This window comes from Sphaeramia orbicularis, chromosome 3 (genome assembly GCF_902148855.1).
Source record: "Sphaeramia orbicularis chromosome 3, fSphaOr1.1, whole genome shotgun sequence".
In the NCBI taxonomy this organism is placed as follows: Eukaryota; Metazoa; Chordata; class Actinopteri; order Kurtiformes; family Apogonidae; genus Sphaeramia; species Sphaeramia orbicularis.
Genome location: NC_043959.1, coordinates 53,977,365 through 53,996,886, shown reverse-complemented (window position 1 = coordinate 53,996,886; position 19,522 = coordinate 53,977,365). Strand labels below are relative to the sequence as shown.

The window sequence follows — 19,522 nt, the reverse complement described above, 5'->3', positions numbered from 1 at the left end:
TCTCCGGCGCACACATGGGTTAGCACAGGATAAAGCATTACAGAGTTCCAGAGTGGATAAATCCCTCTGGGGAAAGCTGATGAGTCAGGTAGATCTGCATGTGTGTGTGCATGTGTGAAAGGAGGAGGGGGTTCACAACTCAGTCTGTCAGGTTGGGTGACGGACTCACTGAGGAAACCGCTGAGCTCTGTGGGGTATTTCTGTATGTTACTCTGTGCTTCTAAAGGAAGAGGAAACCCGCTCCTCAGCTTCTTCTCTGAACTTGAAGCTGATATTATCATCATCTCTGCTCCTTTCTTTTTGTTTTTGCTCCCTTGTCTTCTTTAGAGACCTCCACCTCCACTTGCCTGTTTCCACTTTTCTGCTGCATCTCACACACCTTTCCACTGTGTCACCATGGATATTGGTGGCCTGACCACAGTGGTGGCCAACTCTGCTTACATCTCAGCCCGGGGGAGCTTTGATGGCACCGCCAACCCTGCGCATAACCGAGATAAAAAGTACCACTCCCGCCTCAAGCTGCCCCACATCACAGTATGTGAGGGTCTGAGGGAGACCCTGGACCTGGGCTTCCAGACGGTCTGCGTGGAGCAGCCAATTGGCAAACGTCTTTTCCAAGAGTTCCTCGACTCCATCACTGAGTATAAAGGCCCGTGCCGTTTGTGGAAGGATATTGAGGAGTACAACAATGCTGAGGATGAGGACCGGGTGAAGAAAGCAAGTAAGATCCTGAGTCGGTACATGGAGCCAGACGCCAAGTATTTCTGCCCGTTCTTGCCTGAGAATGGCATCACGAAGGTCAAGGAGAAACACCAGGAAGCTGGGGATGAGCTCTTTAATGAGACTCTAGACAATGTGATGGACTTTCTCAAAGAGGTGCCCTACACGTTCTTCCTGGAGAGTATGTATCTCAAGAGGTTTCTGCAGTGGAAGTGGTTGGAAATGCAGCCCATGGAAGAGGACTGGTTCTTGGACTTCCGTGTGTTGGGTAAAGGAGGGTTTGGAGAGGTGTCTGCCTGCCAGATGAAGGCCACGGGGAAGCTGTACGCCTGCAAGAAACTGAACAAGAAGAGGCTGAAGAAAAGGAAAGGCTACGAGGTATGAACTACACTGGTCTGCAAGGAAAATGCTTCCAGAATAAAAGTAATGAAATTTTACCACATGAGAGACACTGATAAAGAAAAATCAAGTAACAAATGCTGGTTGGCTGAACTTTCCAAGATACAGCCTTGGGTCAAAACGTGAAATTCAAGAATTAACGAGAGAATGGGTTTGACTCAAAAGGAATATTTGTCTCAGAGCTACAAGATCTACTTCAAAACACTGTCTGCACATTAGAATACATTCACTTTACAGGTTCTATTTAGTGGAAGATTTATAAAACTTTTATATAAATGTACATAAACCAATATATATGTAATAACACTTAATCACATACCTTGAAAACATCAGCAAACCAGCACTTTTGTCATTTATTTTCCAATTAATCTTATTAAAATATGTAACATTTAGCACATTTAATATCTGAAGCAAATCATTTCTAAAAAATTGTAGACCAGTGTTATCAGAGGGGGTGACTACTGTAGATGTGTCTGGGTTCATGAGGTTGAAGATGGATCTAAGTGCACAGGACTGAAGGGGTTTAGTAGTGGAGGAATTGTAGTGGCAGCACGGGTGGTTTCTCGCCATTCAGGCCTTGTATGTGCGTGCGTGCGTGTGTGTGTAATCCTCAAGTCTAAACAACACTCAGTAAGTACAAGGCCTTCATCTAATATGATTAGTGCCTTCAGCATTAGCACTTTTTGATCTCCTTATAAAGTGCCAATCCTACCATGTTTAGAATTGGAGTACTGTTGAGGAGATTTCACCATCTTCTGCAAGGTTTTACTTATATTAGAATTAATTTATCGCCTTTGAAACATCCTTTGCAAATCCAAACTACAGTTTTTGGCTCCGTAAACCATAACAGCTGCTTTAATGGGTTTTCAGCAGAGGATGATTAAATACTAAATACACTGTTACTTGCTTTACTTAACTATGGTTTCCAGGTGTCTGTATTTACTTTATTTCTCTTTTACTCCCTGCATTTTGACACAAATGTCTGTACTCGTCTTTTCCTTGTTTTTGAAGGTAGAGTCAGTTATTTGTGTTTTGTATCATTTCACATTTTCCACATAACACATCATTGTCTATCAGTGACGATCACATAGGACATATTCTAAATTCTGTTGATAGATATGTGAGGTCCAGTTGTTGTTACATGGAAACAGCCAGTAGATATGTCCTTCATTGGCCCTTACAGTACATTTCAGAGCCTGTATTTACCTAGTTTTACTGCAGTGAAAAAGTTGCATCAGTGCTTTTTACATAATTCTTGAGCTGAGAATAAGGACACTTTTGTTTCCCCAGGTTTTCAGCTACCCCGAAGTCACCCAAAAAATAGTTACTGCAGGTTTTGACACAATGTCCATGGTACTTTCAAAGTATCTGTGGATGATCAATACAAAGAAGTAGATACTGCTCTCTGAAGATGATTATTACATGAAATTATGAAATACTCAGACATTCAGCTAGTGAATGTTTACAGCAGGCCCTGGCTTGAGGCCCCAGGCTTTTACAAACACAAAATCAGGGACTAATTGAAACCAGTATTTTAGTATCTATGAGTAAAACCACTGACAGCTGCGATACTGACAGGTGTGATTAACAGCTCTCTCATCATTCAAACGATTGATGAAGTTACTGTTTTATTGTGTAATCAAGTTAACATTTAGCAGTAACTCAGCCTCTGGCACTCATGTTTCTCCAGCTTCATTTTTTTGTCCAAAAACAGTCCCTTTTGACTACAAAAAGCCCAGATGGCAGCAGCTGAAATGCACTCACAGCTTGGAATCCATGACATTGCCGTGGCTCCATCCACTTTGGTGTCTCACGTCCTCCTGTGTCCCATCGGACTTTAACTCAGAGAAAATACAGTTAGTGACATGAGAAAAAGGGTGTTTTGGTTCTATTTGAATAATGGCATCATTTACACATGTGATTTTTGTCACATGAAAAACAATTTTGGAAGTCAAATAAGTTGCACCGGGGATGAACATATTCAAGTACCATTTGGTTGAGTTTGCAGTAGTCAGTGAAATGCAGCTCTTGTCTACCACAATACATGCCATCACAACTATCAGAGGCTGTCACCTCATCACATTCCACCTCATTCTTCAACAATGAATGACAGATTATTAAATGTGACATAAAAAGTGAAAGTCTGGTGATGTTGAGAGTTGCAGGTACATCCTCAGCTCTGTGGAGACTGAGGCGAGGCAACATTGTGATGATGTAGTTTATGCATCTCTTGGGTGCATAATGTACACATTCACAGTCAGTATGTTTTAAAACCATTTTACACCAAAAACTGGTTTTCCTCAACTTGTCAAATTTTCTTTTAAATACGTGTAACTGATGGCAAGATTCAGATGAAAACAACAAATTACACTAGTCTACAAGGAAAATGCTTCCAGAATAAAAGTAATGAAATTTTACCACATGAGAGACACTGATAAAGAAAAATCAAGTAAAAAATGCTGGTTGGCTGAACTTTCCAAGATACAGCCTTGGGTCAAAACATGAAATTCAAGAATTAACGAGAGAATGGGTTTGACTCAAAAGGAATATTTATCTCAGAGCCACAAGATCTACTTCAAAACACTTTCTGCACATTAGAATACATTCACTTTACAGGTTCTATTTAGTGGAAGATTTATAAAACTATTATATAAATGTGCATAAACCAATATATATGTGTAATTGTAACGGGCTGAGTACAAAGCCTGAACCCAAATGCAAGACCAGCAAACAGATGAAAAGTTCAGTGTGTTTATTAAACACAATCACAGGGGGAAAAAAAAAAAAAAACCCACACAGCACAGAATAGTTAACACGTCTGTGAAGGCGTGGGTATCTGGACTCGACGTCCGGGCTGTGAGTGGGGTCAGCACGGCCGAGCCGGAGAAATCCCGACAGCAACCCGACTAGGGCAGAACAGAGGGATGTCAAAAAACAGGCCAGGTCATACACGGGAGAGCAAAACAGGTGGCAACGGGACATGAGGGACAGGCTTACTCATGGTCAAAATCCAGGCAAGGGTCAAAACACACATGTAATCGTTGGAGGCTGAGGTAACCAGGGGAAAAGGCAGAATCGGAAGTCGGATGAACGAACCAGGTCAGAACCAGACAAGCAGGCAGAACAGGAACAGGCCGAATCAGTGGTCAGTAGACAAAACGGGTCACAACGGACGGGCAGGCAGACAGACAGACTGACAGGATCCAAAAACGCTGGTGAGTAAGCACAACGAGTGTAGCAAACAAACTGGCAGAGAAACAGGGGAAGACACAGGGTTTAAATACACAAGAGGGCGGGAAGACAATTAGACACAGGTGGAACACATCAGGGTGGAGTCAGGTAATCAGGAGCAGGTGAAACAATCAAGGAAGGGAAGTAAAGACACCAGACAAGACACATGAGGAAAACTTAACAAAATAAAACAGGAAATGACAGACAACATAAAAGACAGACAAAAATCCAGACACTGTCTGGGAGCCGACATGACAGTAATAACACTTTCTAAAAAATTGTAGACCAGTGTTATTTGTCTGTTTTTTTTGTGCAATCCTCAAACTTAAACAACCAATTTGATGTGCAAAACTGACTTCTGTGGTTTATGTGACAGTGTGAAATCTCTGAGAGAGGATGAAGAGTTATTACCTGTCAAGAAGTGATGAAAGAAAGAGAAGTAGAGGAAACAGGGAAAAAATAACGTAAAATACTATCTACACTTATTTCTTTTTTTAAAAAAAATATGTTTTATTGATTTTCCATTTCAATGAACACACAATCATAAACACAACAATATAACACTCCAGACAAAAAAAAACCCTTCTAACTCCCCTCCTCCCATCCTCAAAAAGATTTACAATGAATAAAATAAAATATTGATAATAATATTACTATGTGCATCATATGTTGACCAGACACACATTTCAGTGAACATTAATATGCATACAGACACATATATCCAGTGCATTATAAGTCCATAATGCGGTCATCCTCTACATTTCTATTTCTATTTCTATTTCACAATACTAACAGGCCTACTCTAGTAATAAGCTGTTTTGAGGTCATAAAGGTGGTTGCAACAGTCCTTGTCCAGATCTCGGCATTTGCACATTTGGGTTATTCATGAAGTTTAGGAAAGAAGACCACATCTTGCAAAAAGTCCTCAACTTTTCCTCTTGATCTACACTTATGTCTAGTTGATGTTATTAATAACATATTGGTGTTAAATACTGATTGGAGTGGACCCTTGTTTCTCCAGAACCCCAACAGACTCTAGAATCTCCACTCTAAATGTGCATATAAATATGCACCACATATCTGTTCCTGAGGATGAAATTTTTATTAATATCCCACCTGCTGTGCGGTTCTGTCCTGTAGGGGGCGATGGTGGAGAAGAGGATCCTGGCCCGGGTTCACAGCAGGTTCATTGTCTCTTTGGCGTACGCCTTCCAGTCAAAAACAGAGCTGTGTCTGGTCATGACCATCATGAATGGAGGAGACCTGAGGTTAGAACACAGACACTATCCACAATAATCTGTCTGTTTTTTTTTTGTTTTTTTTTTTTCTTATTTTACCATGTGATTTCCTGTGGTTCACCCTAATTTGCAACCCAGTGATCTGAATGAGGATTGTGTTAACCCTTTCATGCACACTGGTCACTACAGTGGACAGCGATTCTACAGCTGTTCCCTTGTATATTCATGGATTTTGTTGTTCTTTTCGTTGTTGTTGTTGTTGTTGTTGTTTTTTACACATATCTTTATTAAAGTTTTAAGACACTACATATCTTTTCTGACATGAATTGGTGACATTACATAGATCTCTCCTGAGCATAAACCCCCAGAATCACAAGCCCTTTCCATAGTTTTCACACAATTTATCAGTAAATACATGTTTCTGGGCATCAAAAATGAAACATGTGGTGTCCAGCTGAGTGGACATTTTTGCAACTTCATGAAAAATAGGTTCATGAGAATTTTTTTTTTTCATTATTATTTTTTTTTTTTTTTTAATCTATTTTTACATTTTTCAAAAAATTCTTTTTATTATTATTATTATTTTTTATTTTATTTTTTTTTTCAGAAGAAAATGTTCAATCATATTGTTTTTTTCATGCCTAAAGAGGAATAAAAATACTCAGGAAAAAATTTTGATTAAGGTTCTCATAATTCGTGCATGAAAGGGTTAATGTGATGTAGCTCTAAAAATAGGTTTAAAGATTCACAAGAGGCATATTGTCACTTTCAACACGGATTAAATAACTTGCGGGACTTCTTATATATAGTATTTATCAGTTTTGTAAAACTTTTCAGTTCACAGGGAGGGCCACATGATTCCTCCAAATGGAAATATATCAGTGCATGAATGAATGTATATTTGTATTTAATTTCATCACACATCATGTACATGTACATCATGTTCCATGCTGCTAGATATCACATCTATAATGTGGATGAGAATAACCCAGGTTTTGACGAGCCGCGGGCCTGCTACTACGCTGCTCAGATCATCCAGGGCATGGAGCACCTCCACCAGAAGAGGATCATCTACAGAGACCTCAAACCAGAGAATGTACTGCTGGACAATCAAGGTCAGAGGATAAAATACATGTAGACTCTGGTTTTTTTGTCTCAGAGAGCTGGTTGAACCATGTCTCAAGACTCTCAGTTTGTCATAGGTGTGATGTTAAATGTATCCTTGCATTTTAATTTTCTAATCTCAATCTTTCTTTGATATATTACACTGGTCAACAACAAATTTATTGTTTAAGTTTTTTGAGCTGATTTAAGATAATTTTGGTGTGCAATCCAAATGAATCCAAAAATCACTTTAATTTTGTTCAGTCAGGTCAACTTTCTGAACTATGCTACATAGTGGCTTTTTAAGATTTTTGCTTACATTTATGGGCATTTTCACATCATATGATACAAAATTCTTTCATATTTCTTGCAATAAACGAGTTCTGAAGATTTTACTTTTGCCAATTTATGATTAATGGTTTTTTTAATATTACAGGTGAATGAAATGGCTTCGACTAGATCTTGCAAAAATAAGCCTGACGTATTCTGCTACATCTGCGGTGAATACATAATAAATAATAAATACATTGTGTTAGAAAATGATTTTTTTTCTCTTAAAACCTATTTTGGGTGAGAACTATATAAAAAATCAACTGATAAAGTCACAAAAATGTCATCAGTTTTGTAAGATCAAATTTTTCAAAATCAAATTAGCAAAAAAAACCTGACCTGATTGAGAAAAACAGATGTCATTTTTGGATTTAGCGGTGCAAAAATGGTCCTAATTCAGTTGAAAAAACCTAGACAACTTGCAAAAAAAATTTTTTTGAAACCCAGTGTAATAAGATAAAATGAAACTTTATTGATCCCATAATGGGGAAAATGCACAAAAAAATGTGCAACAAAAAATACGACAAATAATAATAAAGATAAATCTCTATAGGCTATATACATATTTGCATAAGACATAGGATTGTTTGGTCTGTATGAGCTGTAATAAAACTAAGCTTTCATTGGAATAAAACAGTATTCATCCTGTAGAACTCACCTTGACTTTATTCTACTGAGGTGAAAACACATGTGCATGCCACCGTGTATAAACCCCCTGAACCGCTCACATGCACTTTACACCCACGCTACAAACTGCGTCTTACTCCTAACACAAGGACATCTTTGAGTTATCATGCTACTAGAGGCTAAGTATTCAGGGGCGTAATGTGTTGGTCAACATTCGTATCTGTGACGTGCACAGCTCTTGACATTACCCCGGTGTTTGTTCTCACAGGGAATGTCCGTATCTCTGACCTTGGTTTGGCTGTGGAGCTGGCTGACGATCAGTCCAAGATCAAGGGCTATGCTGGGACTCCAGGTACAGTGAAAAAAAAAAAAAAGGAGAATAATGAGGAAAAACAGAGACAATAACAGCTGCCAACCAGCTCTTTGTACAGTGCCAACCATCCACAGAACATTAGTGACGTCACATTAAACTGAACCAAACATCATCAGCATGTAAAGCAGCTTTTATTAAGTAATGAATATGATACAAAGGTACAAAAGCTCATTCTGGATCCTAATATATCAAACCTTTTATAACATTTTACAAGAAAATCCAAGAAATTCTAAGAGTTAGAAATATTCAAGGTCAATTTGTCCCCTTTAAATGTTTTATCCAGGCCATGTGGGACGATGGCAGACTATATTATATTATTGCAATCTAATTTTGGCCTAGTTAGTAATTTTCTGGTAATACCTGTAAAATCAAACTCTTAATCTGGATTTTAACAAGGTCTTGACCTGTTCTCCTGCAGGTTTCATGGCTCCAGAGCTGCTCAAAGGAGAAGAATACGACTACTCTGTGGACTACTTCACTCTGGGGGTCACTCTGTATGAGTTCATCGCTGCTAAAGGACCCTTCAGGACCCGAGGAGAGAAGGTAAACATGCATGTCACACTGTTTTTCAGTCTCTGTTTTAGACAAAATCAGTCATGTGCGAGGTTTTGTGGCCTGTGAGCCTTTCCATCTGGATTTTAGGCTATTTCATATTCTCCACAGTTTAAAAAACAAAAAACAAAAAACTGCCCAATATCTGACTGAACCTTCTATTAACTCTGTGTGGTGTATGTGTAAGTGTTAGTGTTCACTGTAGCTCAACTTTGCCTTCTTGTGGCTTCAAACTGAAACTACTGTAAAACACAAAGCCCTGATCCTTCATATAACTTCATCGAAAATTGACCCATTTCATTATTTAGTCAAACATGAGGCATGGTATGTACATCCGTCAGTATAGATATTTAAATATTACATATTATAGAGGTTGTTTTGCTTTTTGTATGATAATTTTGCATGAAACTTGAAGAAAAATTGTCTGAATATACATTTATTTACCTATAAGTAATCATGCTGCTGTTGATATTAGAGCTGTGCAGGTTAAAGTGTCTGTACTTTATTTATTTATTTATTTATTTATTTATTTATTTATTTATTTATTTCAAACATGCAAAGAAACAAAATAAAACAAACCGAAGCAAATTTAGACAAAAACAAAATAACATTTAAATGAACAGAATCTATCTTCAAGTATGTGCAAGTCTAAATTTTGCATGTTCGAAAAGGAGCAGGAAGAAGTATAAACTTACTTAATCTTACCCCTCAAGTGCTTTTACACCTTTATCAACTTCATACCTTTATACTTTATACCTGTTGAAAAGGTGATAATATGTCAGTATTGCACTAATGCAGGGGTGTCAAACTCATTTTAGTTCAGGGGCCACATTCAGCTAAATTTGATCTTAAGTGGGCCGAACCAGTAAAATTATAATATAATAATATATAAATAATGTCAACTCCAGACTTTTCTCTATATTTTAGAGTGAAAAAAGTAAAGTTACATTATGAAAATGCTTTCATTTACAAACTATCCTTTCAAACAATGTGAATAATATGAACAAACTGGGAAAAAAAATGTGTAATTTTAGTAATATTATGCTTCAGTTTATCATTTACACATGTACATTATAACTTACAGATCACAGTGGATCTACAAATACACAAAACATTTAGCAGCAGGTGGAATATTATTAAAATTGCACTTACTTCTCTTAAGACATTTCAGGTTGTTCATATTTGTTCAGGTTATTCAGATATTTTTGCAATATTGTACTTTGTTTTAGCGTAGATATATGAAAACATTTATATTCACAAAGAGAAAAAATTGGAGTTGTGAGTATTTATAGGTTGACCCACCTGAGATTGAATTGGTCTGAATGTAGAACCTGAACTAAAATGATTGTTAACATCTTAGTATAATTTTTGCATTTCACAAATTCATCCCAAGGGCCGGATTGGACCCTTTGGTGGACCGATTTTGGCCCCCGGGCCGCATGTTTGCCACCTGTGCACTAATGTGACATGTAGACATACAACCTGTGGTTTAGGAGTGAATGGAGTGGCTTCATTTCTGCTGTTCATTTGCTTTTTTTTTTTTTTTTTTTTTTTTTTTTTTTTAAGGTGGAGAACAAGGTGGTGAAGAAGCGGATTCTGAATGATCCAGTGACTTATCCAGAGAAGTTCAGTGAACATGCCAGAAGCATCTGTGAGGGTCTGCTGTGCAAAGAAGTGGACAAGAGGTCCGGCTTCAAGGACGGGTCATGTGACGAGCTCAGGGCGCATCCCTTCTTCAAGGAGATTAACTGGAGGAAGCTGAACGCAGGTCTGTCTGAGGAGCAAACATGGAATAGAACGCATCAGTGCATGATGGTTATTTTACAACTTTGACTTTGAAATATTTTACTGCCTCACCCTGCCAAAATATTTTATGTTTAACCCATCAAGGCCCAGTGCTACTTTTGTGGCACTTCCCAAATGATTTTCTCCTCTGTATTTTTACCTTTCTTAAGTGATTTATCAGCATTTACTCTAATATTATGATCTGTATTTTGCATTTTTGAGTCAACATCACATATTTTCCGATATTTAATTCACTGATCATGTAGATGTTCATTAAAGCTTAGAGTAAATCCAAAAGTTATATCAAAACAGAGAAAACTGAAGAAAAAGTCTCTTTTTCTGCAAAATCTATCATAACTGAATATAAAACAAGTCTGTCCATCTACTGTCATTGATTCAACTCCATGGGGGTTACTGGTGAATCAATGTTGTAGAAGATGACTGTGTTTCCACGGTAACTACAGAGCCTCTGAAATGGGTCAAATCTGATGACCATGAAAAGATGACAAACTGAATTTTACACCAATTATTTACACGTATTGATAGGATTAGTGGATTAACAGGTATTAAACAGTTTAGATCAGTAAATCATTTAGGTCGCTGGTGGATGTTTGGGTCTTTATGGGTTAAAATAAATATCTTGGTATTACCTATTGCTCCGTCATATTAACACTGCCTTAAAGGTGAGTTCCGTCTATATTGGATTTTTTGCTTTTTTCTTGGAAAACTTTGTGGTTTTACTCATACAATTCAAGAAAATATATAGATAATAGTTCAGGAGAAATATCCAATGAGTAGTGAAAAATACTTGTAAAAATATAAGTCAACATGCATAATATGTTAGTTTTACTACATTCAAGCTGCAGCAAAAATGACCCCAATTTAACATTTTTTGATCATACGAGTCTCAGATCAGTTTTTGTTTTATGATAGTGTGAATAGCACAAATAACATGGAATTTGAGTGTTTCAATTATGACCTGGACCAGTTCACTATGTGGTCCTAAGACAGATTCAGGTCTAATTTGTTCAATGTAACCCCACGTTAGAATCCATTGGACTTAGTGCATGTGGGTCAGATAAGGACTGTAACCAGTTCACTGTGGAATCTGACACCGGTCACATTAAAAATACATAAACTCAAATTAGAGCTGAGCAATAAGTCACAATTGAGGAAATGAATCTATCCTTGGTTCTGCTCAGTATTTTTTCAGTTCAACGTGCTAAATTACCATGACACATTTCTGCTCTTCATTTTAATCATGTAAACAAACACATCTGTGCATTCAGGGTTTAAATCTGGTCTCAGACCTTTGACCAACCACTTTGTTCTACTTCTAATTTACATTTATCTATCATAACAGAAGGGCGGTGTTGTATAAAGCAAGGTTATAATAGTTTTGGATTTTTCATTATAGTTTAGTTTTATTTAGTTTTGACCTTTTTTTTTTCTCTCTAATTCGGTTAGTTTTAATTCGTTTTTAGAGCAGGTTTGCTAGTTTTTATTAGTTTGTGTTATTTTCTAAATGCTTAGTTTTAGTTTAGTTTTAGTTTTATTATATCTTCTATCTTCTTCACCATCGAATTCAAATACATCCCAGACAGGACTCTGCTGCTTTCTCCCAACATTAGTCTCCATGTTTCCAGTGAGAATGAGAAGACGCCTAAACGACAAATGACGAGAAGTGACGGACCATTAAATATATGGTGCCAGCAGCTAAAATTGCTTGAGGGAAATAAATCAATTTTGTATCAATCCAACATTGACAAAGACGAAAACGAAGGGAATTTTATCCATAATTTTTATAAGTTTTAGTTAGTTTTGTAAGCACACAATACAGTTTCAGTTAGTTATCGTTTTTTTCTTTGAATTATAGTTTTTATTTATTTCAGTTAACGAAAATGTTTCAACAATTCTAGTTTTTGTCATGTCGTAGCTTTTGTTAACGATAATAACCTTGGTATAAAGTACTGGAACGTCACACTTGAGTAGAAGTACAGGTACCCTTCCAAAAACTGACTTTGATAGAAGTACGTCACCAACTGGAATGCTACTCCAGTTAAAGTCTTTACTGTACTTAAGTATATCAAGTAATCTACAATTAAATGTACTCAAGTAATGAAAGCAAAAGTACAGGTAAATGTTAACAACCAAAGGCAGTCAGAATTTGGAATGTTATACAGTTTATCCAGGATTTTAAAACACGGTGAAGTAAAAGATAATCAGCCCAAATATTGAAAATGATGCCTACATCACACACTTCAAAAACAAGGTTTCAAAAACCTAAACAGGAGTAGGCTACTGCTGTTATTATTAACGTCAGAATTTTGAAAAAGAAAAACAACTATGGAGTAGGGCTGCATGATATTGGAAAAAGCTGACATTATGATTTTTTTAAACTCTGCAATATATATTGCGATATGAAAAAATACTCAGGAGGATATAACAGCTGTGTTCTGTCGACATAAATGGTTAAACTAATTAGTTATATTTCCTCTCGTTGTGTTAACAGGTGCAAGGCACTGTCGACACAGAACACGTGTTTCAGTATCATCCTTCTCGTAGCCGAAATAATTCCAGATAACTAACGCTGCTTTTCTTTATGGCACCAAGTCTTCATTTTCCATGATTTTCTTTTGTTCGTTGCTCATTTTTCAATATTGTTACCAGCGACTCACTCCAAACTGATTAAGAATAATTGTGATTGGTGGATCGCTGCGCACAGTGTGTGTCAGGTACCCTTGAAATTAGATGAGAATACACTGAGTTCATTAGCCTCCTACATTGCAGGACCTGCGATGTGACTATTGTGCACATGTACATCGTGATGTCGATGCTCAAACGATATATTGTGCAGCTCTACTATGGAGTCTACATTACACTTCATAAACAAGGTATCCAATTTGTAAGGGTGGCCATGGCTCAGGTGGTAGAGCAGGTCGTCTAATAACCGAAGGGTTGGTGGTTCAAATCCCGCTCTATCCTAGTCAGTCCATTGTGTCCTTGGGCAAGACACTTCACCCTCCTTGCCTCCAGTGCCACTCACACTGGTGTATGAATGCGTATGAATGTTTGGTGGTGGTCGGAGGGGCTGTAGGCGCAGATTGGCAGCCACGCTTCTGTCAGTCTGCCCCAGGGCAGCTGTGGATACAAATGTACTTTACCACCACCAGAGGGAGAATGTGAGAGCGAATGAATAATGGATCCAAACTGATTAAGAATGATTGTGATTGGTGGATTGCTGTGCACAGTGTGTGTCAGGTACCCTTTGGGTGTCTAGAAAAGCGCTATATAAAATCCAATCCATTATTATTATTAATTTAGACCCAATGACAAACCAGCTTCCTGACTTTGTTGCAGTCATCTGTAATTTCATCGGTGAAAACACCAAATTTTCTTTAATTTATTTTTTGTAAAGAGTAACGATACTGTGCATTAAAAATGTAGTTTGTAATTGAATTAGGAAATGTAGTGAAGTGAAAGTAAACAGAATTACGATACTCACTAAAGTACAAATTCTCCCAAAACGTACTTCAGTACAGTGGTGAAGTACTTCATTACTATACAACACTGCAGAAGGAAGTGCTTGAACATGCATCTTTCCATCTGCTCTTTGGATCTTCTGGTCTCATTGCTCATCGTGTCTCCTCAGGGATTCTTCCGCCCCCCTTTGTTCCAGACTCCAAGACAGTCTACGCCAAGGACATTGATGACGTCGGGGCCTTTTCCACAGTTAAAGGTGTGCAACTAGAAGACAAGGACAAGCAATTTTTTGATGAGTTTGCTTCAGGGAACATCGCCATCCCCTGGCAGGAGGAGATGATCGAGACAGGGATCTACGGTGAGCTCACGGTCTGGGGCCCTGACGGAGCTTTGCCCAACGACCTGCGGCGTGAATCCATCCTGGAGCAGCCGCCCAAGTCATCCACCTGCACCGTGTCATAGGCAGAATAATGAGGAGTTTGCATGAACTGTTTGTTTATCAGTCAGTGAAATTTCACCCACTGGGAACCTTTTGGATAAGATTTCAATACAGGGTTGTTTTGTCACTCCAGTGAAAGAGGAATAAAAGAAGACTGAAGGGAAAAGGGCTTCTTTTTTACTACCGTGCAGCTTTAATAGATGTTAAGGCCAGAACTTCATCCCAGATTTACAGCTCTAGTCAAAAAACACTGTTTTAGTTTGTTTTTAAATGTTAAGACTGCTTTAACAGCCTTTTCCACTAAAATCTACCTTGCGTAATCAGGCTGCCTGTTTAAAAGCTGTTGGAGTTTTTGACAGTTTTGAGTGAATGTGTGTTTGGGTGTGTGTGTCAGAGAAATGGCAGCAGATCTGATCTTTTTTCGTTTCCGTCTTTCTTGTCTTATGGCTGCTGTGTAAATTGGCGGCTGCTCTGACTTTTCAGCTGTGTTTATAACTTTCTCAGATGCATTTTATATGACAGTGTAGGTTCGATGCCACACATTTACTGTATTTGTAAACACATTTGCTACAAGTTTATTCATATTTTATAGTTTGTGTTTGTGGCTGCAGAAGTGTATATGAGCTTGTACAGCAGAGATGTTTATGAATTCAAATAAATATTTTATCATGAAATTATCCAGTTTTGTTATTGACCATGACATTTACACTACAAACTCAAAAGTATGAAGAGAATATCTGGAAGTTAACATGGCATAAACAAAAAGGCATGCGCAGAAATCCCATCCATCCATCATTATTGTGTATAGTTTGTTTGTACTTTACTGGCTCCGACAGGCTGGACCTCTGTTGAATTAGGTCTGTCACACTCTCTCTCTCAAGAGTGAATATGAATGCAATTATTAATGTTACTAGCAGCATTGTACCCATGGTGCACAAGAGGCTAAAATCGCCCAGCATGCCTCACAGCATTTGAATATGGACATAAAACTGTGCCTTGTAGATAGTCAGGTAATGTTTCTATTCATTTGGCGAGTTTGGCGGCGATCGGGCCTGTGAAGGCTGTGGAAAATCTGCACAAACGCCCTCCTGTGCTGCAACATCAATCGGACACCGTACAGACACAGAACGTGCATTACAGTAGGATACTATACATTTAAATGAATTGACATTAACCCTTTCATGCACACTGGTCACTACAGTGGACAGCTATTCTACAGCTGTTCCCTTGTATATTCATGGATTTTGTTGTTCTTTTCATTGTTTTTTTTTTTTTTTTTTTTTTTTTACACATATCTTTATTAAAGTTTTAAGACACAACATATCTTTTCTGACATGAATTGGTAACATTATGTAGATCTCTCCTGATCATAAACCCTCAGAATCACAAGCCCTCCCCATAGTTTTCACACAATTTATCAGTAAATACATGTTTCTGTGTCAAAAATTAAATGTGTGGTGTCCAGCTGAGTGGACATTTTTGCAACTTCATGAAAAATAGGTTCATGAGAATTTGTTTTTTTCATTATTATTTTTTTAATGCATTTTTTTAAATATTTTTTTTTAATTATTTTTATTTTATTTATTTATTTATTTTTATTTTTCAGAAGAAAATTTTCCAGCGCATTGTTTTTTTCCATGCCTAAAGAGGAATAAAAACACTCAGGAAAAAATTTTGATTAAGGTTCTCATAATTTGTGCATGAAAGGGTTAAATTCAAAGCTAATTGCAATATTAAAAAAGAGAAAACTGAAGAAAAAGTGACTTTCTGCTAATGTAAAAATAAGCATTTCTTTGTCAAACTACATGGGTTTTATTGGTGAATCAATCATTGCAGGCAATGCTGGAACTCTGAACGTCCAAATGGGACATTTTTGCAACTTCATGAAAAATAGGTTCATGAGAATTTTTTTTTTCATTATTATTTTTTTTATGTATTTTTACATTTTTTAAGAATTATTTTAATTATTATTATTATTATTATTATTATTATTATTATTATTATTATTATTTATTTATTTATTTATTTATTTATTTGTTTTTTTTTTCAGAAGAAAATTTTCAATTGCATTGTTTTTTTCATGCCTAAAGAGGAATAAAAACACTCAGGAAAAAATTTTGATTAAGGTTCTCATAATTTGTGCATGAAAGGGTTAAATTATACCAATTTGTAATCACTCTGTCATTTTCTTTTAATTACACTGACTGATTACATTTTTACAAGCAATAAAATGAGAAAACATTTGAGTCAGTGAAGTGAATACTATTATAGGCACTGTTAGAAGTTTTCACAGGACTTCTAAAAACATATGACGACCTTCTTGAACTGGGGTAGGCAACTGTGGTGTTCGACAGCCGGTATCCTGCATGTTTTACATATTTCCCTCTTCCAACACACCTGGAAGTGAATACATCGTTACCAGGCTTCTGCAGAGCTTGAATACATACATACATACATACATAAATACATACATATATTCACACATAAATACATACATACATACATACGTACGTACGTACATACATACACATATACATATGTACCTACGTACATACATACATACGTACATAAATACACATGTACATACATATACATATACAAATAAGCAAATACATACATGAATACAAACATGAATACATAAATACATACAAAAAAACATACAGACATGCAAAATTACAGTCACACATATACATATATACATACATACATACATATATACATACATACATAAATACATACATACGTACGTACGTACGTACGTACGTACATACATACATACATACACACATACATACATACATACGTACATACATACATACATACATAGGTACATACATACCTACATACATACATACATTCATGCGTACATACATATGTACATACATACATACATACAAACGTACATAGATACGTAAACATACATACGTACATACATACGTATGTAATAAATGTGTCGTCGCGTGACACGTTATAAACGTGTCATAAACGTGTCGTCGCGTGACGCGTTATAAACGTGTCATACACTTGTCGTTGCGTGACGCATTATAAACGTGTCATACACGTGTCGTCGCGTGACGCGTTATAAACTTGTCATACATGTGTCGTCGCGTGACGCGTTATAAACATGTCATAAACGTGTCATAAACGTGTCGCCGCGTGACGCGTTATAAACGTGTCATAAATGTGTTGTCGCGTGACGCGTTATAAATGTCTCATAAACGTGTCATCGCGTGACGCGTTATAAACGTGTCATAAACATGTCGTCGCGAGACGCGTTATGAACGTGTCGTCTTGTGACGCGTTATAAACGTGTCATAAACGTGTCGTCGCGTGACGCATTATGAACGTGTCATAAACGTGTCGTCACGTGACGCGTTACAAACACATAATAAATGTGTCGTCGTGTGACGCGTTACAAACGTGTAATGAATGTGTCGTTGCGTGACGCGTTATAAATGTGTAATGAATGTGTCGTTGCGTGACGCGTTATAAACGTGTCATAAACGCATCGTCGCGTGACGCGTCATAAACGTGTCATAAACGTGTCGTCGCGTGACGCGTTATAAACATGTCATAAACGTGTCGTTGCGTGACGCGTTATAAACGTGTCATAAACGTGCCATCGCGTGACGCTTTATAAATGTATCATAAACGAGTCGTCGTGTGACGCAACATAAACGTGTCATAAACGTGCCATCGCGTGACGCTTTATAAATGTATCATAAACGAGTCGTCGTGTGACGCAACATAAACGTGTCATAAACGTGTCGTCACGTGACGCGTTATAAACGTGTCATACACGTGTCGTCGCGTGACACATTATAAACGTGTCATACACGTGTCGTCGCGTGACGCGTTATAAACTTGTCATACATTTGTCGTCGCGTGACGCGTTACAAACGTGTAATGAATGTGTCGTTGCGTGACGCGTTATAAACGTGTCATAAACGCGTCGTCGCGTGACGCGTCATAAACGTGTCATAAACGCGTCGTCGCGTGACGCGTTATAAATTTGTCATACATGTGTCGTCACGTGACGCGTTATAAACATGTCATAAACGTGTCGCCGCGTGACGCGTTATAAACGTGTCATAAATGTTTTGTCGCTTGACGCGTTATAAACGTGTCATAAACGTGTCATAAACGTGTCGTCGCGTGACGCGTTATAAACATGTCATAAACGTGTCGTCGCGTGACGCGTTATAAACGTGTCATTGCATGACGCGTTATTAATGTCTCATAAACGTGTCGTCGCGTGACACGTTATAAACGTGTCATAAACATGTCGTCGCGTGACGTGTTATAAACATGTCATAAACGTGTCGTCGCGTGACGTGTTATAAACGTGTCATAAACGTGTCATAAACGTGTCGTCGCGTGACGCGTTATAAACATGTCATAAACGTGTCGTCACGTGACGCGTTATAAATGTGTCGTTGCGTGACGCGTTATAAACGTCTCATAAACGTGTCGTCGCGTGACGCGTTATAAACATGTCATAAATGTGTCGTCGTGAGACGCGTTATAAACGTGTTATAAACGTGTCGTCACGTGATGCGTTATAAACGTGTAATGACTGTGTCGTCGCGTGACGCGTTATAAAAATGTCATAAACGTGTCGTCACGTGACGTGTTACAAACACGTAATAAATGTGTTGTCATGTGACGCGTTACAAACGTGTAATGAATGTGTCGTTGTGTGACGCGTTATAAATGTGTAATGAATGTGTCGTCGCGTGACGCGTTATAAACGTGTCATAAACGCATCGTCGCGTGACGTGTCATAAACGTGTCATAAACGTGTCGTCGCGTGACGCGTTATAAACATGTCATAAACGTGTCGTTGCGTGACGCGTTATAAACGTGTCATAAACGTGCCGTCGCGTGACGCGTTATTAACGTGTCATAAACGAGTCGTAGTGTGACGCATCATAAACGTGTCATAAACGTGTCATAAACGTGTCGTCACGTGACGCGTTATAAACGTGTCATACACGTGTCGTCGCGTGACGCATTATAAATGTGTCATACACGTGTCGTCGCATGACGCGTTATAAACTTGTCATACACGTGTCGTCGCGTGTCGCATTATAAACGTGTCATAAACGTGTCATCGCATGACGCGTTATAAACGTGTAATAAACGTGTCGTCGCGTGACGCGTTTCAAATGTGTCATACACGTGTCGTCGCGTGACGCGTTAAAAACGTGTCATACACGTGTCATCGCGTGACGGGTTATA

The 19,522-nt window shown here is 37.8% G+C and overlaps 1 protein-coding gene across 1 annotated transcript; it reads left to right on the top strand.

Moving 5' to 3' along the window:
* Nucleotides 1-116: 116 nt before the first annotated feature.
* Nucleotides 117-14,955, top strand: grk1a (G protein-coupled receptor kinase 1 a). The gene is made up of 7 exons (XM_030126842.1): nucleotides 117-1,098; nucleotides 5,491-5,618; nucleotides 6,546-6,703; nucleotides 7,918-8,001; nucleotides 8,441-8,565; nucleotides 10,141-10,342; nucleotides 14,012-14,955. Exons 1-7 carry the CDS (start codon nucleotides 397-399, stop codon nucleotides 14,302-14,304), a joined length of 1,692 nt encoding a protein of 563 aa, XP_029982702.1. The 5' UTR covers nucleotides 117-396; the 3' UTR covers nucleotides 14,305-14,955.
* The last annotated feature ends 4,567 nt before the right edge of the window (nucleotides 14,956-19,522 follow it).